Source organism: Myiozetetes cayanensis, unplaced genomic scaffold, assembly GCF_022539395.1.
Source record: "Myiozetetes cayanensis isolate MyiCay16 unplaced genomic scaffold, myiCay2020 scf1, whole genome shotgun sequence".
Taxonomy (NCBI): domain Eukaryota; kingdom Metazoa; phylum Chordata; class Aves; order Passeriformes; family Tyrannidae; genus Myiozetetes; species Myiozetetes cayanensis.
The window spans coordinates 130698765-130723468 of record NW_026086604.1 but is presented as its reverse complement, the minus strand read 5'-3'; the positions used below and the strand labels follow the sequence as shown (position 1 = coordinate 130723468).

The following is a 24704-nucleotide window of genomic DNA, read 5'->3' as shown; positions in this document are numbered from 1 at the left end:
CATTTTGCTGAGCAGAACTGAAGATTTCATTTGACCACAAAGCATCTTTGTACAATGACTGTTCTTCCTGTTTTTTTCTGGTTATGAAGCATAGAGAAATATGGTTATGTCTTTTTATTTACATTATTAACTACATCAGGGGACCATTGAAAGGGAATTTTCAAGTCTTCTATGATATCACACAGGAGTAGAAAATCAAAGTGCCTGACAGAAACATGGGCCATCTGAGATGGCAGTATTCGTATTAATGCAAAAAAAAAAAAACCAAAACCATTCACCAGTTAAGGGCTAAATTTTGAAAAGGCCTGATATACAAGTTTCTCTTTTAAACCTGATGCCAATGGATGTATATACCTGTCTATACACTTTGTGGAATACTTGGCTCCATGAGCTCCTTGCAGCTACAGGAAAAACTGCCCTTACCTGACACTTATGAATGGAGCTTGCAGACCACTGCAGTGCAGTGACACCCTTTGTCCTCCAATGCTATAGGAGTACATGTTTGCTTCTGCTTTTTTGGTTTTCTGGGGGTGGTGAAGGAGGGAGCTGCCCATCAGCCCCCGCTGTGCAAACACAACTTATGCAGCAATATGAACAGGGAGATTTAAATTTAATGCAGGCATCAATCACTGCCCACCAAGTGGAGTGTGGTTTGAAAATTGATGAGGGAGAATGCTGGTTTGAAGCCAAGAGATAATGAAGGGCTCTGAGGCTTTGGTGCATGAGGTAGTGAACAGCTTTTCAGAGCTCATGTAGAGGAATCAGCAGGGCAAGAAAGGAGTAGATGAAGTTTCTTTCATTCCTAGTATGCCAGTAAGAAGAACATCACTTGATACCAACAACTAGATGTGATTTGTGTTCATCTCATTGCAAAGACTTGTTATATGCCTGACACATAGGAAAACAGAGTGAGGGAACAGAGAGGGACTGGAAATGTGTAAGTAGATGTCTGACTATGAATGATTTAGGAATTGCATTCCCAAAGCTTTGTAAATGGAAAATACAGGCAGCTAAGGAAGCACGTGGGTTGTTTTTCTCTCCCTAATGTAGGAACAACTACCATGTATGACTAACACAGTGGTCCCACCCTTTTCTGTTTCTTGAATTTTGACTTATCTTTATGGATTTTATTTGCTCTGTGAGTTCTCTTGGGAATTCCCTCTGCCCTTGAGTTTACCAACGGTCTTTTCCTTCATCCTTCCCCTTCTAGATCCACTCATTTTTCCCTGTGTTATGACTCAAGATTTTTTTAAAAATATGTTTCTGTGATAAATTCTCTTCTATGGAGAACACATGAAAACGTATTTCTTTCCTCTAAGGTTTTCCACTGCACGTGTTATGTGAGCAAAATGGAGGAAAGGAAAATACTTGTGTCTGCTCCTTCTTGGTATGCTGCAACCCCAAAAAGCCCAGTGCATTTTTCAGTTCTGCCCAGTGATTTCCCATGTGAACCTGAGCACAGATCTAGGTTCAGCCCAAGGAATTCTGAGCCCCTCATGGTAACCCACGGGGTAACTGCCCTGAGCTCCCTCTAGAGCCAGTGGAGGGAGTGCACGGTTGATTTTGTTGATTCCTCTGTTTCTGTGTCCCAGTTGTGTACCTTATTTGTTCTCAGAACAGATGAGCACCTCTTCATCTGCTAAATAAGGATCTCGAATATAACTCGGTAATATTCTGCAGAAAGCATAAGATCTTTGAGTAGACTCTTTTGCTGTCACTGTCACCATACATAAGGAATAAATTTTTAATTCCTCTCTGTGTACTAGCCCATTTCTATCTGGAGAGTGTGTCTCACAACAAACAAACTTCTTTCTTTGAAGGAAAATGGAGGGAAAGAAATCGTGAGTGCACTAATTGCTGTATTTTTGGCCATGTTTAACCAGTAATGAATGGTATGCCAGGAGTGCAGGTCAGCAAGAGTTTCAAGTATTTGGGGATTGAATGTGATATTGAGGAGGATGTGGCTCAGAAGGCAGTGCTTGTAGCACAAGGTCCTGAGAAGGGGAGGAAGAAATAGTTTGTTCTGTCCAGTGACTTTGATTAAGTAATTGTTATTTTTCTTTCCTGTTGCAGTATAACAAGTAATACACAGGAATGTAGAAATGTAAGCTTCTGGCATCTATAGAGGAGGTATGACTTCATTTATTCCAGGTACTAGCAGAGAGAGTCTTCCGAGAGAGAACAGCTAGAAATATGTGGAGTTTTTATGGCTCAGAAGACAAAAGTTGTTGTCCTTTCGTCATGTGTTTTTGCAAAATTCAGGACACGTTTGAAGAAGAAGGCAGTGATTCACTCAGTTATGTTAATTGTGGAAAGGGAATAGAAAAGCAAATTGCTGCTATGCACAGTGAAACTGAAAACTTGGCTTTTAAGTAAGCAGATGCATAATTTTCCTTTACTCATGCAGCCACAAAAATGCATTTCTCGAATGTTTGCAAAACAAATTTAAGAGACTGCAGAAAGACACAGCTCTTTCCAGAATTAGTGTGTGAATATCGTGATTTCTGATCTAACTTTAAGCCTGAAATCGTCCCTATAAAATAGTTTAAATTAAAAATAACAGGTGAACGGAAATGATGCAGCCATAAAAAACCAAAAAACCTATGTGTTCCTCTTCCTGCTTAACTTGTAGCTGCTGTAACTCCTAAGATCTGCTGTTGTATCCTACTAATGCTTATGCTGAAACGTTGCTTGAGACAAGATCTGTAGCAAGTGAAAAGACAGTGAATCACTCCTGGAGTTTCTTCAGTGCTATTCTTCAAGCAAGATTCCCAGAAACAGCAAATACATTTGATGTAGAAAACATTCTTCTGACTTCAAGCTCTTCTCCTAGTATTACCAAAGAAAGACTTCTTTATTCCAGAAAGCTCTTGGAATGAAATGCCTACTTAGTCTCTTATGTTACTCATCCTTAATGTCTTAATAAGTGAGAAAGCTCAGCCACTGGAGTATCACGACAGTCCATGTGTCACTGGTCATATCCTCAACTGGGCAGAGGTGCACAGATCCATCAAAACCAGCATGTTAGGCTCTCTCTCTATGCTCTCTCGATGCGATGCTTATTCTTAATTCTAGCATTCAGAGAAAATCCTCTTGCTACTGTCTAGGGAAAGACAGTGCCTTCATTCTTAAGGGTTATTTTGTTAGTCACTACTTTTTTTTCGTGTTTCATGGTTTGTGGTTTTTAACTTCAGGCAGTCTGATTTATATACAGAATATATGTGCAGAGAAAGAATAAACACTGTACACTATGTATTAAAGGACTGATTGTGGCAGGATGCCAAGAGAGAAGAAAAGGTTGAATGGATGGATATTTTTGGGTCTCTTTACCAGGTACTCATTTTTACAAGCATTACAGAACACTTAATACTCCTTCATAAGGTCTCACACAAGCTCTCCAGTGTTCACAGAATCACAGGCAAATGTTTAATTCATGAGTACAGCACTGACTGTGTAGGGTATGTCAGTGGATTAAGCAGGAGTTTTGTCCTTTGTTTCTTGGCTCTGAGGTTTTATTTGAGAGAGGTCACTTTTCTCCCACCTACTGTTTTTATTTTTTTTCAATAATGTGCTTAAAGGCCTTTGACTACTGGAGGCAGAAACATCGCCTCGTGTTACACAGTCTTGTTAGAAATCTCTAATTCATTGGTGCTGCCTTGAACAGACTTGCCGGAATTTGAGGCACTTTAAAGTAAAAGAAGGCAATCTCAATAAGAAGTACATATCTTCTAATCTGATGGCATTATTTTGCTCAAAGAGGGTTTTTATGTAGCTTTTAACATCCTGGTACCTGAGTATCTTCCCGTACTTCTATTCATATTTTAATCCAAATTTTTCTCCAACTAAGTCATAGGTTATATTAAATTATATGTCTGTGGCAGTGCAGGATGTTAATGCCGAAACAGGAACTGAATTCAACTGCTGTTGCTGTCCAGTAAGTAGCCCAAAGGCTCTTTGTGGGTCATGCAACTGTGCTGGGTGCTCCAGCACTTGTCACTTCTGAAACCAGACACCTGAGCTCTGAGACTGGCCCATAGCTCCAAACACAAAAGCAACACCAGTGGGAGATTCTGAGACTGTGGCCGTTTTTCTTTCTCTCTGGTTTCTTTTCTTATAATTTTGATGCTGCTTAAGCTTTAAACTCATTGGTTCTATCTTCTCTGTCCTTCTCTTCCTGATTGTGAAACAGAGAGGAAGGAAGCAAAATTATCAGTGGTAGGGGAAAAACAAAAAAGAGAAGGAAGGCATTTGTGGTAAAATTAAAAGTGAAGTTTTGTAAACCCATCTTTACTTTCTTCCTCCCTCTTTTTTTTTTTTACTTTTCTCTCTACTTAAATAGCACTTCATGTATATGTGTGTAATTCAGCACCCTAAAGGTATTAAAAAACACAGATAGATGGACTCTGATCCTTGTTGTTGAGTGCATGTATGTAAAAAACATAATCCTAGTCTCCTTTTATTCAGTGTCAGAGCTCTCACTGGTACACCAGTTGCATGTTAGGGCCAGTTTAAAAGTTTTAACTGAGGCAAGATGTAGAGTTTAACTGAGTAAGAGCTACATGGGAACTCATATTAGTCATTAACAGAGGACCAGAGACAGAAACTGAGGGAATGGCCCTGAAGTTGTGTCAGGAGAGGTTTAGGTTGGATCTTAGAAAAAGTTTCTTCACCCAGAGGATGATTGGGTGCTGGAACAGGCTTCCCAGGAAAGTGGTCACAGTACCAAGCCTGAGAGAGTTCAAGGAGCATTTGGATGATACTCTCAGGCACATGGTGTGACTTTTGGGGATGGTCCTGTGCAGGGCCAGGAGTTGGACCCTTGTGGGACCCTTCCAGCTTGGCATATTCTGTGATTCTGTGAAACAAAAAATGTATGGGGGCATCTGGATTGTTAAAGGACAGATGCTTCTACTTGATGCATTTCTGTTACAAGGGCCACAGTAACTTCAGACTGAAATACATGCATTTTTTGAAAATTGCCACAGTTAAGATAGGCAATGCACAGTTTGTTTGCACTACCCATACCCATACTGATCTATATCAGAATCAGAATATATGAAACATAAGGGAGAGAATGAAATAGAAGCCTTCTTAATATTGATGTTGAAACCAAATACTCCATTTGATCTTTTCTTAACAGGTATTTGATGGTCCTAACAATGAAGCACCACTTCTTAGAACACTGTGTGGAACAGAGCATCCTCCTCCTATCACATCCTCCAAGAATCTGATGTACATCCGACTGCACTCTGATATGAGCATCCAGCACAGGGGCTTCAGTGCTCACTTTACTGAAGGTAATTTCATCGCTTGCAGTAATGCATATCTATCTAATCACCACTGTGTTTGTATCAGACACAATCTTTTAGCCCTACTGGTAATGGGAAATGTTGTTTCTATATATGTAGCGCACCAATGTGTATCTTTATCAGGACTGAATTTTTCCAAATTATGGGTTAAAGAATTTAAAATCTGAGGATCACCTTAGATTCTTCAACTGGGAAAAAAAAAACCCCATACTTTTTATGGCAAGGTATCTGGAACACATCAGCTACCTTTTATTCTTTCTCCCTAGAGGGTTAGCTATCCTCAGTTTTCCTGAATAAAATGTGCAACTGGCAGTTTCCACAGACCTAGTGACAAAATAACATTTTATATGTCCATCCATCCGCATGAATCTGAAAAGTTATAAAAGAATTCCATGTGGTGCTGTTGATGAAGTCTGTGGATTCAGGCCTACACACCCTGCCAAACATCAACTATCCAATTTGTGGAGGACTAATTGGAGTTTTACATGGTTTCCTTTTTAATGAAAAATGACACCAGCTGGGCAGAATTTTTCATGAAATTACATACTATTTGACAACTGATGATTTTCTTTCACTTTTTTCACAATAATTTGGTAAACATTTTTTCTCCAAGATACAGCCATTTAGTTTTGTGGAGAAAATAATTTTCTTCTCAAGATTCTTTTCACTATAAATTAGTAGTTTTCCTAGAAATGTTTCTTTCTTTGAAAATATTGTTAAAAATTCTGAAGAAAAGGAGGAACTTGCATCAATAAAAATCTCAGAAACCTCAGTTACTGAGGTACTAGTTAGATACCTAATTAATAATTTCTGACTAACAGCTGTGAGAGCCTAATCTGTTAAACTTTCTCAGAATACTTTACTGTATTCAGTCCTGCACAGACCTTGTCTGGTGAGCAAGTGCTCCCTGCCTAGGATGTTGGCAATCCAGCTTCCCTCTTCCTCAGAAAATCCTGTTAAGACCCATCTCCTGTTGGGTATTTTAGACAGCATAAAAAGTGAATCTGACTCTTTGGTCCCTACCTCTTCACCCTGCTGTTTAGTCATGTGTTAAACTCTGACCTGGGGACTCTGTGCTTAGAGGTGAGGCTTGGCAGCACTCAGCACTGCCAGCCAAAGTTATGCAGTCAGCCACGCTCTTGCACACGTGCTACACCTCACACAGTTGCAGTGTTGCTGACACAGCTCACAAGAGGATCCTGCTGATGCAGTGTGGTGCCATCCTTGGGTGTTGGAAGGTTGTGGAGAGTTACTTGTGATTTTTTTTCTTCCTAATGTCCAACATAGGCAAATGACCAGAGAAATGGGTGTATTGCACTACCCTGAAACCAAGTTATTTTGGCCCCAAGATTTCTCTTCTGGTTTACGAGTAGATGAAAATTATCAGGTCTATTCTCAAGTCACTCTGGCTTTTCTCAGATGGTCAGGCAGGTACAGCATGGCTGTGGATCCAGAACAAAAAAATAAATCTAGTGCTGGGAGCCAATCCTTAAGTCTCTTCTTCTGATAAATTACTGTTGTGAATTTTATCCTCATTTCACATCGATGTACCAGTTACAGTTTGTGCATCCATTGTCACCACAGAACCTAAGAAAGGTGATTTGTATATATAAATATTTATGTGTGTATATGATCTATGTGTTTCATTCCAAAGCGTGTGGAAGTTTCATAGAGTCAGATTCAGTTGGGGCAGCAATTTCCTCTCCTCTGTATCCTGCCAAATACCCAAACAATCAGAACTGCAGCTGGATTATTCAGGCTCAGGAACCATGTAAGTAAAAACATCTTTTATAGTTAGCTGGGATGACTAACATCCTCATCTTCTTTTCTGTAATAACAATGCAAAATTCCTCCTTTATTTCTTTAGGAAGTTCTGCATCCTGGTAGTTGGAGAGAGTGGCTTTCCTAATCTGTCACAAGTCAGATTTCACTGTAATAGATTTAGTGCATAGTAAGGAAAACAGTTTATAACTTTGTCATCTTAGCCCATTTACTGTGACCGAAGTGTTACAATTATAAATGAGGTGTTGAATACTATGTGGAGTTGGATTCATCTGTGAGAAAATCTAAGGGTTTATATATAATTAAAGCACTTGTGTTTAGCTGACCTTATTTTGATCTGGATTTTTCAAGCTAGAGTTGTGATACATGAAATGTATACTGTTAACATTAAAAAAAAAAAAAAAATTTAATTATGAAAAAAGGTACAGAAGAATTTCAATTTCAAATGCAAACAAAAATAGAAAAATAAACTGGTCTATGTGTATAGATACGCTCTCAGCTATTCTAATTTTACACAGATTTATGATTGATCATAAAAGACCAAATATTTTTCATCAGATACTGGTATTACCTTTAATACCCACTATTATTTTTACATTTTACAAGATTCCTAAGAAAAATGTGTATGTGTTAAATCCTATAACAGTATCATGGTATCTGTATTTTTATAGAACTATTCTTCTTCAGTTGTGCATCTGATATTTAGCCAGAGTTGTTAAAAGCATAGAATGTTCCAATCACATTTATAAGTTTATTTTGCTAATTTATAAAATGAAAATCAATTTGCTAAAGAAAACACCAAAACACAAATCAGGAGACAAGCAATACTTTTATTATTTAGCATAGTTTCATATACAAATACGTAAAAAGGACATCCTCAAAGCTGTTCCTCACCTATACAACGTTTATTTTTAAAGACAGTCTTTTCCTGGACACAGGTTGAAAACTCATACATAACTGTTGTCTCCTGAATTACATCAATATGAGAGACCAGAAAAAGGCTGTAGAAGAAGCAGTGACTTTCTCTGCTTACCACCAAGACCACCACATGTCACATGTTAGAGCTACACGTGGATTCATTTTGCCATCCCACAGCACTACCTACACAAACGGCGTGCGTTGCGTTGCATAACCATACACAATAGATTTAGCCAATGGCGAGAGACAGCAGAATTCCTGCCCTGCTTTTACCGAGAAGGCCAACAAGTCTCCTGCCCTGGCCACCCACTGTGTTTTTCCTTTTTGCTCTGTATCCTGAGGACCTGCATTGATAGCTGTAATTGATTGACCAGCCAGGACACAAAGAGCGCGGAACACGCGTATGCAGCTGAATGCCAGCCAGGGGCACCCTGCTGGATGCAGCGCCGGGGTCCGTGTCTGTCACTGCAGCTTATTCTTGCCAATTAAGTGTGGCCTGGTGAGAAGCAAAATATTTGTGTCAAATTCAGCTTGGTCAATGTGGGAGAAAACGTAGTTATCCCCAAAAATTGTGAGACTCTTTCTGACCCACTCAAACTGCATAGGAGCTCTAAGGCCTAGGACTAACTACTGTCACAGACTGGTGTCTGCGAGATGGCTTCTCTTCTGCCAGTTGTGACTTTACCCTTGTTCATATCAGGCAAGCAAGAGCCAAATGAGAGTCAAAAATACCCTAAGTCATAAATTCTCTTTTTCAGAATGTAGCCTGCAGTCCAAGAGTGTGGAAAATCCAATTCTGTACAAGTATAGCTGAGGGTAGTTAATGATCCTTTGACCAGTCCAATTGATGAATATGGAACGTTACAATACAATGAAAGAACTGTCTCTTTCTAAGCCTGGAGCAGGTTAGAGACAGTTCACATTTTGTCCAGATCTATGGTATAGATCGTAAAGGGACAGAAGGTCATGGATATGTAGAAATAAGTTTTGTTTCTGAACGTGTGTAGATTTCCCATGTTGTATTTGCTGATGCTTTCAGTATATAATGAAGCTGTTCAGACACAATGAAACTTACATCTATGTGTATGTGTTAAATCCTATGCTTCTAATGTTGACTGTTCTAGAAGGTACTGAAAGGTGAAGTGACTTACCAGGACCTTTGCAGTAAAGGTTAATACACTTCCATCAAATTATTCAACATATCATGGAAAAAACTACTTCAGATGTTATGCTTTATGGGGGCTGATTGACCTCAAGGGAAAAAAGATGATACATGTGTTTACATGTAACTATTTCTCTGTGAAATTACAAACTTCTAAGTTTTTATTCTTTTGCCAGTCAACCACGTCACACTCTCTTTCATTGACTTTGATATTGAAAACAATAGACGAAACTGTACAACGGATTTTGTGGAAATTTTGGATGGGGATAACTACGAGGCTCCTCTGCAAGGTATTGTAGCTTTCCCTTGTGTATTTCATATATAGAACTACACCCAAGGTAAGCAGGAGAAGGTTTTCTGCATGTGGCCTCCTGCTTCATGGATTTTCTCTGATAACAGAATCTCTTTGGACACTCTGGCCACAGGAAACCAAGAATGGAGGATAAGTTTTCAGTGTGAATGGCACAGTCCTCCTAGGCTCTGGCTGTATTTCTACTAAGCTGTGTTTTGGGGTTGACTCCAGCTGCCTTTTCCTTCCTCTTCAGCTGAACAATGTTGGGAACCAAGCAATTCAGTTTAAACTGAATTCCCAGTTAACTCTGCAAAACACAATGTAACCCACACTCATAAACACAGTCCACGCTAAATACATGTGAAGAAAGTTGCAGATTTCTGGGAGCAGAAAATGGTTTTTCCTCAAGCCCTGGAAAGCCTGATTTTTCTGCTCCTTCCTGATTTTTTTACATCTTTCTTCTGACACGTCTGTTCAGAGCCATCACCAGCAAGTGACAGGAGCAGCCTGGAGCAGAAAAATTCAGTGCCTATGCTGCCAGGAAGCCATGAGAGACCCCCACACACAGGGTGGTCCTGACTCTCTTTGCATGCCCAGGTTTGCCTCAAATTCCTTTCTGGAAAGTTCAGAATATCTGTGTCTGATTCTGTTCTCCTTTATCTACATTTGTGTATGCCTCTTTGTGAGGGGTGGGCTTGCAATCAATTTAAATATTTTGTAACTAAGAGCAGAATTCATTTTTCAGTCTGTCCTTGTCTTTCATTTGGCAAAAGGACTTTTCAGTACTTAAAGGGGACATCTAAGAAAGATGAGGAAAAACCTTTGGGCCTATTGTGATTGGACAAGGGATAATGCCTTTAAACTAAAAGAGTGTAGATTTAAACTAAATATAAGGAAATATTTTTTAACAAGGAGGATGATGGAACAGGTTTCCCAGAGGGGTGGTAGATGCCCCGTTCCTGGAAATGTTCAAGGTCAGGTTGGATGAGGCTCTGAGCAGGCTGATCTAGTTGAAGACATCCCTATTCATTGCAGGAGAGCTGGACTTGATGACCTTTAAAAGTCCCTTCCAACCCAAACTGTTCTATGATTCTATGTTACTAGATGCTATCTTTCTTTTTGCTGTCAGATGCCTTTTTGCTAGATCACAATTCATATTCCTAATCCCCATGTTACAATCCATTACAGGAGAACTAATCTGTCACTTTTTTTTTATCAGAAACCAGCTGAGTGAAAAGGAAACTACTGTCAGATATATTTGATGGGTTTAGTTGTTTTGTTTTTGGTTTGTTTTTTTCGTTTTTTTTTTTTTTTTTTTTCTGATTAGGCTGTAATTTCTGGCTAGAGGGAACACAAAGCAGCTCAGTGACAGAATAGATAGTGACTAGGGTGTCTGAGTGCAGGAGGTCCTTCCTCTGCTAAAATAAAATTGTCACCAGAGTTGAGTTCCACACAAATGAAAAGGAGTATTTCATTTTTGTGTAGATTGAATTGGCAACTGCAATTGTAAGCAACAAATGTTACTCCTGTTTGCTGTCAGCATTAACTCCAAATGTTAAATTAACAATAGTAATTACATGCTGAACACTCCTTTTTTTTTTCCCTCTGGCTTGTTCTCTTTCAGGCCGTTACTGTGGCACTACTATACCACATCCTATCACTTCTTTTGGTAATGCCTTGGTGGTGAACTTCATCTCCAACAATGATGTTACTGCCAGGGGCTTCCACGCCACCTATGCTGCATCATCATCATGTAAGTCCATACAACAGGTGTTGCTACCCTATGCCTCTGACTTTTAGAAAAAGAGCAGATCCTTTACCTCTTTGGCTTTCTGACAATCCATTTTTTAATCACTCTGATTCACTTCCTCTTTTTAGCCAAGGTCTCAACAAGTATATTAACAAGCTAAAGAACAAAGGGACAAGGAGAAATGCTTTCTTGATTAGCAAATGCTCTGGCTCTATCAAGGCTTTTTGTTGTTATTTTTTTTTATGCCATCTTTTCCAAGTCTCTGCTGTCTCTTTCTTTTTGCAGCCTGTGGGGGTACTTTCCACATGGACAGAGGATCTTTCAACAGCCCTGGCTATCCCGAGCCATATCCGTCCAACAGCGAGTGTGTCTGGACAATTCTCAGCTCCCCTGGCAACCGGCTCCAGCTGTCCTTCATGTAAATGCATTGCCAGGGCTTATTATTCAGCCTTTTAACAGACCTGAAGGAAGGATGCTCTGTGTTTATTAGGAAGTGTAATTACCAGATGATAAAGCTGAAACATGTTTTTAGAGTAACTTGGAAAGAGAACACAGTAGGGGTTAGTGGCAGCTTGCAAACAGTGTTTCCCTGTCTTAGTCATTGCTTATATTAAGAATTATACAACGTTATATAAATAGGTGGTTTATTATTTGAGCAGGATGGGATGCTGAAGAAGCCAGAAGAGGAAATTTAGCATCGGACTGCCTTTTCTTTACAAAGGAAACTCCTACTATTTCCTTACTACCAGATTCACTGTAATGTTTATTATATATCTGAGTAATATAAAGAGCCTAGATGCTCCCCAGATGGTAGGGTTATGCCTTCCACGGGGACCTTGACACGCTTGAGAGGTGGGCTGATGCAAACCTCATGAAATTCAATAACATGAAGTGCAAGGTCCTACATCTGGTTTGGGGCAATCCCAGGCACACCTATGGGTTCAGTGGCGCAGTGATTGAAAGCAACCCTGCAGAGAAAGAGTTGGGGGTAATGGTTGATGAAAAATTCAACATGACCTGGCAATATGCACTCGCAGCCTAGAAACCCAGCTGTGTCCTGGGCTGCATCCAAAGGAAGCATGGCCAGCAGCTCGAGGGAGGTGATTCTCTCCCTCTACTCTGCTCTCCTGACACCCCACCTGGCGTACTGCCTACAGTTCTGGTGCCCCCAACATAAGAAAGACACAGAAACTGTGAAATTGAAAAGGGGACTGGAGCACCTCCTCTGTGAAGACAGGCTGAGAAAGTTGGGGCTGTTCTGCCTGGAGAAGAGAAGGCTGTGTGGAGACCTCATAGCAGCCATCCAGTATCTGAAAGGGGCCTACAGGGAAGATGGAGAGGGATGCTTCATCAGGAACTTTAGTGACAGAACAAGGGCAGTGACTTCAAACTGAAAGAAAGTAGATTTAGATTAGATGTTAGGAAGAGATTCTTTACTGTGAGGCACTGAAACAGGTTGCCCAGAGAAGTTGTGATCGCCCCCATCCTGGCAGCCCTCAAGGCTAGGTTGGATGGGGCTCTCAGCAACCTGGTCTACTGGGATGTGTCTCTGTCCATGGCAGGGATTTGGAACTAGTTGATCTTTACGGTCCCTTCCAACCCAAACAATTCTATGATTCTATTTTATGATTCTAAAATGGATTATAAAGTCTTCAAAATTTCTCCATCAGTTAAAGCAGTGGAGGTACAACATAAGCCAAGGGAACATGTTTCCCCTTCTGCAAACTAGCTTTCCTTTGAAGATTCTGACAGGAAAGTCATGTGTGACCTACAGAATAACGTGAAGTCCTTTACTAGGACCGTTAGGTTGATCTTTGCCCATGAGGTGGATTTCTGAGCCTCTCCGTTTCTGGGCATCAAGCAGTGGCTGCTGCCAAGAAAGACAGCACTGGCCTTTTGCAAAGCTAACCAAGAATGAGCAAGAAAAAAACAACTAAGTCTGAAACCTCCATTTGCAGTTAATCAGGACAAAAGGAACATTTTCCCAGTAACACACTGCCTGCATACGCTACAACTTTTTAGGCATGTGCTGATTCACTAATGCAATAAAAAGGACATTCTATTCCTCCTTTACTCACTGAAGCAGAGAAAAAGTGCTACAGCCTGAAAACATTTTCCAAAATGTTTTCCAAAAGCCTGAAAGCATTTTTCAAAATGCTACAAAAAAAATGAATAACTTCTCAGAAACAAACCAGAAATTCTAATATGAAGCAGAAACCTTCAGCAGAACATACATTCACTTTTATAAAGTGACACTGAGTAGATTTAAACTCTTTTTCTTCAGTTACACATAGCTGAAAGGCAGTCTGAAAGTACTGGAAAGCATGGAGTAATTGTGTTAGAAAGCACTATTTATTTTATTTAATATGAGGAGCTTATAAAGTTTTGTTGCCATGAGGCATTAATTTTCTTCAGCTCAGTCTGAACAGAAATGCCTGTCTTGCAGTGTGAGGGTTAGCTTTAAATTGTTCTGAAGTATATCCAGATGAGTGATTGGAACCATTTCACAGCATGTGTATGCTGAACACATATGGCTATATTCAGGGCTGAGGGCATTGGTTATAAGAGGCGATCTCTGGAATCTTTGTTATATATTCTTAGTCTGCTTCTGAAAAGCATATTGGATTGATTAAAGAGTTTCACTTAGAATAACAGATAATGATTTTCAGAATATATTTAGCATTCAGCTTGGTGCAATAATTGATTATTTATAATTTGAATACTAAATCCCATTACTGTTCTACAGTAAAAAGTAGTTTGGAAGAGTTCATAGCAATCCTTTTTATTATTTTGCACACCTAGATATGTGAAACTCAGATGCTAGAGAAACATTAATATTTTATAATTCTGGAGAAACTACTAAGGGATTTCTGAGCTTTAAGGTGTTAACTACAAATTAATCTAAGCCTCCAGCAATTGTATTCTCAGAGAGTGTACTGAAATAACATACATATGAAGGGGCTGCAAACTGGTTTGTAATGCTAAAATATTCTGTGCTCCTGACACTCAGTAAATAGTCTAACCAGGGCTTACATTAAAAATCTGGTTTATATTAAAAATCTGGCCTTACTGTGTTTCATGGTTGTTCTTAGAGAACCAAAAAATATTCCAGGGGTTTGAGAACTCCTTAATATTTGTAACTTTGCAAACTGAAGCTCTGTCATAAAATAAGAGGCTAGGAAAGAAAGAGCCCTGTATTGGTGGCTTTGGCAGGTGATGCAGGTTTTGTTGCTGCCCTCCTCTCAACTCCTACAGTAGGATACCAGCTACGCGGGTTTAGTGGCCTGGCAGGGCACACTCTGAAGTATGTGGCAGTCATAGCATGCTAATGTTCTTCTCCTGCTATTGAAACAGAGCATTTCAGGTGGAATATAGTAGTGGCTGCACGAAAGATTACCTGGAGATTCGTGAAGGGAATGCTACAGGCACGCTGGCAGGACGATTCTGTGGGAACTCCTTGCCTTTGAATTATACATCTACTGTTGGACACATCCTGTGGGTCAAATTTGTCTCGGACAGTGCAGGCACTGATGCTGGCTTCAGGGCCACATTCTCTCACTGTAAGTAGATGTTATTTAATTGAAAACTATTGTTCTTTCATAATACTTCCAAAAGGATTCAAAAAAGTGATTTTTTGACTCTATAAAGTCTATTAGAAAATATTTGCTGATGTCAACAGTGTAAATTCACTTAAAAAATATTTTGTAAAATATCTGCAGAATGTAAAGGGATGCTCTAAAACATGCCAGAACAGAACTCATGTGTATGTAAGTATACTGAGTAATTTTGTAAGTATATTAAGTGCCATTTATTAGGCAAATGACAAATGGAGGAAAAACCACTTTTTTCTCATCTTTCCATTTTGCTGTTTGAGTATGACAGTGTCCATCTTCTGCTTTGGGTCCAGATGCCAACTACCAGGGATCAAAATTAGAAGAAAAGGAAATTATGCCAATGTATAGATCCAAAATTTCAAGGGACTATTGCCAACATCAGTCTGACTTGCTACATGAACAGATTGCTGAAGTGAAACATCCACAGCCATTCTGATTATGCAAGATAAACTTCTAAAAATTTTCCTTATTTTGAGAGTTTAACTACTCATTTTCAAAATGAAGTATCAGAAGTTCAGAGCTCAATGAAATCAGAACAGTTTTTCACCAGAATATACAAAGACATTTTAAAAACAAATTATTATTTAATGCTTCTTAGGAAGAAATGGCAGAGTCAGGGAGGAGTTTAGATGTGCCATCTTTCCACCTCTCCTATATGTATACCCACAGGGCTCAAATAGGGAATTTCCTTGAGATAAGGGCAGACTGCATCCCTCAAAACAAGAAAATAATTAGATGTTCATCTTAGGACTGTCTGAGACATAAGTCTGTGCCTTGCAGCACTGTCTAATCCTAAGTAAATTAAGTCAGATGGGCCCCAATGCTTCTTTTAATCTATGTGAAATGGAATCATTACATGTCTCCTCCTTGTTTTTCAGTGTATGGAAATGACATTGTAGGAGACAGAGGACAAATAGCTTCACCACAGTGGCCCAGAAGTTACCCTCACAATTCCAATTACCAGTGGCAAATAAGCGTTAATGCTTCTCAAGTTATCCATGGCCATATCCTGCAGATGGATATCGAAAATCATCACAGCTGCCAGTTTGACAAGCTAAAGGTGATTTCATTGTGAGAAGTTATTTTATTTCAATTAACTTCGATAAAAATCATGAATAGAGAAACCTACAAGAGGAATGGGAAGAATTTCTGAGGATCTGGTGTGGCTTATTGTTTTTGCTATGTTGTCTTTACAATAATTACTAGTTGGAGGAAGGGTTATATACTCTTTAGCTCCCTAAGAGATATTTCCAATCTATAAGTTTGAAGCTTTCTGAAAATAAGCCCAGAATGGTGCAATCCTGAATATTAGTATTCAAGAATTTCAGGTCAAATACCAGACTGAGCTTTGCTCTGTGCTGGTTCAGTTGAGGACAACAGTGATAATAGCATCTCAATGCTTCTAAAAATAAAGTTATTTCTAAATCCTACAAGAAACAATCCTTTACTTGCACCTCCTTTGCTCTCTGCATCAGTAATCTTGCTGCTGGCAGTAGAAAGGTGCCTCTTTCTTCCAGTTTGATTGTTTTTCTGTACCTTCCTGTAATATAGTCAAGCATGCTTACCAGGCTAAAAAGTAGAATCATGGAATCATGAAATAGTTTGAGTTGGAAAGGACCTTTTATAGTTCCTGCAATAAGCAGGAACATCTTCAATACAACAAACATGGTGCTAAAAAAAATGGAACAACGGGGGCAAAAACTTCTTTCTGAACTTAGCTAAACATAACAAATAAGGTAAAGCCCTTCTTGGCTTTTTTTTTTTTAAGCAGTTGATTCACCAGTTATCCTTTTATATTTGAGAAAGTTAATACTAGTTCAACATATTCAATTAACTATTAATTTACTGATATTTGAGTGTAATATTAGTTCAAAAAGGAAATACTTTTTCCTTCATCTTTTGTCATATTTTAACAGGTTTTTTTTTTCTAACTCAGCCTACCCTTTTGTCCCTCTGAGAGCAAAATGAGTTTCTTAAATCAGCTAGACATTCAGTGAGTGTAAATCAGCCTGACCTTTAACCTGACTCAAGGATCAGATCTTCAATTTAATATTAATGTTTATTTAATATTTCCTAGCTTTCTGTACTGGAAATTTCTACTGGATGGGAGACGACAAGAACAAAAATAGGTTTGAAAGGTGGCAGAGGACAAGCATCTTTTCACCAGCCAAGATTTTGGCTTATAAATAGATAAAATGAAAAAAGTATATTTGCATATTTATTTGACAGAATTCAAAATACATGTGTTCCTCAGGGGGAAAAAAAAAAGGAAAAAACAAAGAAAAGTGACACCTTTTTTTTCCCTTCATATCATGGCTTTTTTTCCCCTTTGAGTAACAAAATTGTACCTGTGGGCTTTTTTTAATGTGGGATAACAGTCTATGTCCCCATAGAGCTTTCCTGTGATGAGGAATGAGCTGAGTTTGATGGCTTCCATTCAGATCCTTCTTCTGTGAAAGCTTCACATTTAACAGCAGCTAATGGAAAGGGAGATTTTGTTCCATTTCTGTAAGAGAGATTTCTCTCTACCTGATATGTGCTGAAAGCTCTCTCACTCATTTAAACAGGGTAATTTTCTCTTTGGAGACTTGTTGACTATGGGGCAGATGAATACATCCTGGCTGTGTGAGGAACAGTACAGTTCTCCTTCTCTCTGCAGGTGTATGATGGGCCCACCGTTCATTCCCGTCCCATTGCAACATACTGTGGTGCAGACCCTGCTTCTTTTGCATCCTCTGGCAGTTCGGTGACAATCCAATTCCAGTCAGATTCATCTGTGACTGGAAAAGGCTTTCTTTTGGAGTGGTATGCAGTGGATGCTTCTGCTGTCACACACACCATTGCTAGAGGTGGGTTATCAGTGGGTTGCACAGTTCAAAGTGATGCCAGCCCATGATACACTCAGCTATACTTAAAGAACTCCAGACAAATTTCCCCACAAGAGAAAGCCCTAGCTATCAACAAGGGAAAGATTCAGTGGCATTTTAATTAAACCTTTTAATAGCTTTTTGTAAACAATTTCTAGGGACTGTCAGATATATTAATTTACAGTGTTCTAAAATAAGCATGTTGCTGGATGGTCATTTTTCTTTACATGGGTATTTAATTAAATCTAAAAATTTGATATGCTTTCATGAAAAATGATCACTCTTGAAATGCCATTCTTAAATCACTGGCCATTGTGATATGAAACCTTTCACTATAATACATCTCACATTCATAAATAAAGAGAATATGCTCAGTATCATCAGGTACCTATGACAAAAAGCTCCTGGAAGGAGAGGAAATATGCTTCTTCTGCCATTGACTTTCTCTGAGCAAGTGCAACAAGTGAAAGTTAGTGTCTTCTTTCTAAATCTGAAGGCAGATTTCTGGGGACAGAAGGACTACAGATTCCTGGGGCTCTGCAGTATAGTAGCAATCTGTAAGGGATTTAAGTGCTGGGAGAGCACTGAGCCACTAGATATCCCAGCAATGACTCTTGTTTGGCTCCATCATGATCTAAGGCATATAGCTGAGACAAAATTAGCAGAGAAAGAAAAATACTTTCTTTTCAAGAGAGTCTAAATTGTTTCTGTATTATTGGTTCTGTATGCACCATTCCTTTCTGATACACGACCTGTGTTAAGCTGTGGTAGATGCTTTTAGGCATTTTCTTAGATGTTCATGGTAAAACAGGCCACATCATTACTGCACCAGGTAGCACAGGAACATCCTTAAGATCAGGATTTTCACGTTTTATACTCACAATCCAAACTGAAGTTGAAGAATTCCTGCATTACCATGACTACACACATCATCATTGTGCTTAATTATAGGACTGTCATCTTAAATTATATGAGGGGAGTGTTCAGTTTAAAAAGAGGATGTTTTCATTTTTGTCTTCTTGTACATGACAGGTGCATGTGGAGGGACTGTAACAGCTGAAGAAACACCTTCATTCCTCTTCTCACCGGGCTGGCCCATGAATTATAGAAATCTTGCTGACTGTGTGTGGCTTATCAGAGCTCCTGGATCCACTGTGGAATTCAATGTCCTGGCACTAGACATAGAATCTCACAACTCCTGCAACTATGACAAACTTATTATCAAAGATGGTGAGAAGCCAACATTGCCCTACCCCGGCAGCATGTAGTACGCACCCAAGGTCCTAATAGCTGCTTAAGCAATCTAGGTGGCAATGGGAACATGCTCTCAATCAGTACTTTTCCTTGATTCTGAGACATTCTGGTAGTTAAAACCAGTGAAGTCTAGAAAAATATTTGGTGGTCTATAAAAATATTTCTCAGTCTGTAAGGGGATAAAAGGTCTTAAAAAGCATCTTCCTGAAAGAAGATGTGAGCCACAGCAACAAACAGGCAAATGTGAACTGATTTAGTTTTAACACTCATGTATTCTTCTGGTTTCAGGAGATACAAGTCTTTCCCCAGTGCTGGCTACTCTCTGTGGACGAGAACCTCCTGGGCCAATAAGATCAACTGGAGAGGCGATGTTCATCCACTTCATCTCAGACGCGAGTGTCACTGGAGCTGGGTTTAATGCTTCGTATCAAAAGAGTAAGACTTGTTTCTCTTGTCCCCAGATAAATGCCTGCCTTGCTGCTAACAATGGACTAAGGAAAGAAAAGACCCCGGCATTGTTAACAGTTGTCTACAATCTACCTAATTAATCACACACCCCAATTATTCACATCTCATGAATATTCATTAATAAACTTCTGACTCTGCAAAGGTGAAATTTGCTGTTTTCACAGCAATATGATGCAACAAAGCATGATTCAACCAGACCAGTCACTTTACAGAAGGAAGAAAAGGGTATGCCTAAGCTTATAACAGCTCAGCTAAGAGTCAAAGAATGCCCAACTAAGTGAGGGAAATAAATGACTCAAAGTACAGACACAAAATATAAAGAGACAGATGCAGAAAGCTGTATAAGTTCTAGCAGGAATGTCAGCAATTTCCAGTGACAGTCCTCCCACATGGACCCAGGAATGATAACAGATTCCTAAATGGGCTGAGGCCCCAAGGAAGGTGTTAGGACAACAGTGAGTCAGCGAAGTTTATCTGACTGGCAGCTGGAGTAGGTGGCAGTGGTTTGGTCCATGGCTAGAAGCAATGTCCTCAGACAGTGTAATGATATGCTCATGCCATGGGAGGTCCTCGACATAGCTGCCTGCTTATTCATCTGCTAAGTCTGAGAACTGAGTCTCACTGTCAGGAGTTTTGGTGTGTGTCATCTTGCAATCTACTAGCTTGTATTTTGGGAGATATTCATTGTGTGCCTTGCTCTATACCACTCAACTCTTCATACACTTGTTTCAACATTTGTTTTTGCCTGTCACATCTTTTAATAGACCAAGTTTTTCTCTAAGTTGTTAGGTGAATAGTTGACACTAATATTTTTCTCTTTACTTCAACTTGTTTTTCTCAGGTTGTGGAGGCTATTTGCACACAAGCAGGGGTGTGATAACATCCCCCAACTACCCTCAAGACTATGCTCCTAATCTGAATTGTTCCTGGCATGTAGTGGTAACCGCTGGATTTATCACTGCTGTTCATTTTGAACAGCCTTTCCAGGTCAAGAGTGAGGATACTTCCTGCAGCCTTGGAGATTACATAGAGGTAAGGTTATTGACTCGGTCACCCAATCCTCAAAGCTTTAAAAGCTACTGAATCTTACAGATTCCAGTGGCAGTAAGGCAGCCCAGGGTGTCACAGGCTGCAAACACCAAAGGCAAATACCACAGATATTATTTTTCTTTTTCTCTCTGTCTCTCTTATTTATTGCTGTGCATTAACTAATCACTGAGTTATTAATTTCCCCGGTGCCTGGAAGCACTAAGATGCAGCGTGCTCAAAATTTGCATTCCAGGGATGTTTTGTTTTGAGTGACCTTAGCAATTTCTCTTCTAGCTGAAGAACGGGTTAGATAATGCTGCTCCACCTTTGGTGTCTGCAAGAGGGAATGGAAGGTTTTGTGGAAGCAGCCCCATCTCAACCATGTACACCACAGACAACCAGCTGTTTGTACACTTCATTTCTGACAGCAGGAACGAGGGTCAAGGATTCAAACTGATATATGAAGCCAAGAGTCTAGGTACGTCTAGGCAATAAGCCTAAATTCTGAAACTCATATAACTTGGAGTTTGTCCTCTTGAAGGAAATTCTTGTTTTACCAACCGTGGTAAAATCATATGTCTGCAAAAATGTCCTGTAGTGCATGACTTCTGATCCGACACTCAAATTTCTCCTTTTTAAAGAGAGTCAGGTCACAGAACCTGGAGATATTAAAGTTTAAAAAAAAATGGAAACACTTTAGCAGGGAAGTAACATCTATAGTTAGGAAGAGACATTAAAAATTCATGCAGGAAAGGAAAAAAACCCTGGAAACAAGAACATTATTTTGAATGTATAGTATACCCAGTGCAACTGCTAAATTATGTTAGGAATTATTCAGGCTAGTATGTCTAGAAAGGTGGCAACATTTCTCACAGGTTTTATTCTCAGCTGAGAAAATAACATTTCTTGCCAGACCTAACTTGTTTGAAAGAATGAAAAAAATGGAGACTCAGGTCCCAGGAATAAATCAGGAACTTGGCATTTGCAGTTATTCCACTGTATTCATGATACATGCCACTTGGGACACCTGTTTAGATACACTGTTAAACAATGTATCTAAACACACCTAAGGCTACCCGTTCATCTACTCAAATTTTTAAGTGCTTGATTTTTGCTTATTTTCCCTGATGCCCCAAAGAATCCTATTTCTGGTGGATTCATGGGGAGAATCAATGAAGCTGCACAATAGCATTTCTACTACTCCAATTTATGGAGCTTGACTAAAGCCCTGTGTTAAACCAGTATTGCTGCAACAAAAAGGATTGTTTTGGTGGAAAAGTTCTGGTCAAAATAAAATTTTTTGTCTGTGTGTGGGATAAAGGACCTGAACAAAGCCTCAGGTTTGCTCTGACTGGAATTCCTCACACAGTAATTTTTTTCTCAAACAGGCATTTTAGTTTTTGGAAAGTAGAATTGGGGAATGACTAACAGAAATATTGATGGGTCTGACTTGTGGGCTTTCTAGCTCTTGGGAATTGGGATAGAAACAAGGCAAAAAATATGTTTTCTGCTTGTTTTAGAAGCAATCCAAGGAAGAACTAGTAGCAGTTTAATTCAGGGCCCTGAACATTTTGAAGTGAGTAGGGCTAGGTAAACAGGAGCACAGAAACATAGGATTCTACTGCATTAAAATGTTTTCCCGTGGTAAGCAATAAAATGTATTTGTTTTTTATGTAACTATATGACATCAAAAGGAAACTGTTGGAATATAGTGATAACTCATATTTTTGATGGCTCACCGGTTTCCTTTACATGTTGTTTTTTACTGGTGATCTTTTCTTTACCAGCTTGTGGAGGGAACATTTATATCAATGATTTCAACCCCAGTGGATATACATCTTCCCCCAACTATCCAAGCAATTACCCCCCGCATGCTGACTGTGTCTGGACCATAACTGCTCCCAATGGACGTGCAGTAGAGCTGCAATTTGAAGATCAGTTTTACATTGAACCTTCACCAAAGTATACATCCACATTATTTTACCTGTGTTTCTTCAGAGACTTAATTCTGATTCTTCTATCCCTGTTACTTTCTCTAATTCCTCCCAGAGAACACTTCTAGATTTACAACCAAATGTGGTTAGGAAATTTTTGAGAGATCACTGGAGCTATCAGGCCACTGGTTTACATTCCTTGAACTTTGCAGTGTATAACAGAACTTAGTATAACAAAGTGGAAACATCCATGGTAGAAAGGCGCTTTCTGTAAAGTCTATGCCCTCTAGTTCTTTCATATTCAGCATTCAGTTTTGCAGTCATTTGGACTCTCAGGTGCTTTTAAAGCCAGTGGATTGCCACCACGACACTTTGTCTCCCTCCTCCATTGCCTGGCTGCTGGTTTGCAATGGGTCTACACATTTTGCACACCCTGCCTGAAGCATAAAACAAGGCTAGTTTCCAGGTGGTATAACTTCATTCTTTAGGGGCTGGACCACTGTAAGGCAAAGGTGAGCATCATCTGTGAGACCATGTCCAGAAAAAATGGTGAAAGACAGACAATTCCAAAGGTGTCCTTTCTGGTTTCCCAGGACACTGCACCATTCTGAAAGCAAAGTTGTTAGTTAAGATATTTTGGGTCTTTCTGTGCCCAGCTAAGTGAGCCCCCAGATTTGAACTTTTAGTCCCTTAATCTGTGATGTTGTTCCTTAATTCAACACTCATTAGTGAGACTTAATAGGGAATATCAGCTGAATCTGAATGCTGCAAATAAAAAATATTGAAGATGGTCACAACTACTTTGCCAGTACTGTTCATATCTCTTCCCAGAACTTGCTTCTGTCAGATCTGATCTGATCATAGACTGAGTTTTAGATGAATCTTTCTTCATGTTTCTAGCACTCCTCTTGATTCAATTATTACATAACTACAATGGATTATGAACTTGTTGATTCTGTCCTGGTCACACTGCATGGAATCTGATCTAATTCACTACAGCTTCATGGCTTTGTGCACATACCGAAATGATTTTGAAGCATTACTGCCATACATTGAACAGAAAATTCTCTCCTCTTCTAGCTGCACTTCCAGCTACCTCGAGCTCCGCAATGGTGCTGACACCACCGCCCCTGTCATTGCCAAGCTGTGCGGAGGTTTGATGCCAGGCTCGCAGAGATCCTCGGGAGCTGTCATGTACCTGAGGTTCAGGTCTGACAGCAGTGCCACACACGTGGGATTCAATGCTAAATACTCCATTGGTAATGCTTTCATTTATTCATTTCTTGATTTTAAATGAGATTTGGGTCTCAACTGTTAGACTTCTGTAATGGGGTTTAAGTCAGATCTGTGAGCTGACAGATACCAGCATGTTCTGCACTTAGCAAGCAGTGACAATTAGAGAAATATGAATAGGAAAGTACTCACAGACATGCAGCAGTGAAAACAATGACTGGATAACCTCTTCTCAAAGACAATTATCAAAAAAACTCACTATGGATAAAGTCGTGTAACATGACTTCATTTTCCACATGCAAACAAGGTCACTTTCATGAGCAGGATTCTGAAGGGGAATGCAAAGATCAGCTGAGAACTGGCAGGAGAAGACCAAATTAGGAGCTGCTTTATGTAAATGTAAATCAAACTATAATGACAATGCTGCTAGGGAAACAGAGGTAGCAGAATAATAGACTGAAAAAGGAATTAAGTGAGAAGCATTATTTGTCAGTTGGGAAGAGAAATACCTTAAAATTATTTACTCTCAAACTGCAAAAACAGGATTGGAAAGCACTATCAAAGTTTTAAAATTAAAGAAAAAATAGTCTTTGGTCAGATTGAGAAATATGCTACTTTTTTGGTTTTGATAACGTTAATAATCTTTGAAGAATAACAGCTATTATGTTAGTATCACTCATGTAGGAAAGTCGAGGACTGTTAATATATTGTTTTCCAATATATTGTTTTAAAATATATTAACAGTGGAATATATTGTTCTTACACAGAATTTTGCTGACTTCATTAGATCTCAAGTAATTAAGACAAAATAGTGAGCTATTATATTTCTGAATGTGAAAACTGAAGGAACTTGCATATATATACTTGTTAGTATATGAAACCACAAGTTACATGTAACCATAATGGATTTACAGAATCTTAGCTGGATGCCAGTCCAGCACTGATCACTCAGAGGAGGAGACAGTAAGAACACAACTGTTATTGCCATGGCAAGATTGTAACTAACAGACACAAAATTCACTGTAAAAAAAATTCCAGTAAATCCCACCTGGAAATATTGTTTCATAGAATCATATAATCATAGAATATCCT

At 39.2% G+C, this 24704-nt stretch overlaps 1 protein-coding gene across 1 annotated transcript in view; it reads left to right on the top strand.

The window, feature by feature from the left end:
* The window catches only part of CUBN (cubilin), a 143044-nt gene that overhangs the window by 74042 nt on the left and 44298 nt on the right, over positions 1–24704 (top strand). Inside the window, 14 exon segments of the mRNA XM_050324671.1 lie at positions 5141–5297; positions 6964–7080; positions 9348–9461; positions 11088–11216; positions 11499–11631; positions 14568–14773; positions 15706–15887; positions 17487–17676; positions 18727–18924; positions 19237–19383; positions 20258–20448; positions 20740–20923; positions 22233–22407; positions 23460–23638. Of these exon segments, the coding sequence (XP_050180628.1) occupies positions 5141–5297; positions 6964–7080; positions 9348–9461; positions 11088–11216; positions 11499–11631; positions 14568–14773; positions 15706–15887; positions 17487–17676; positions 18727–18924; positions 19237–19383; positions 20258–20448; positions 20740–20923; positions 22233–22407; positions 23460–23638 (2302 nt within the window).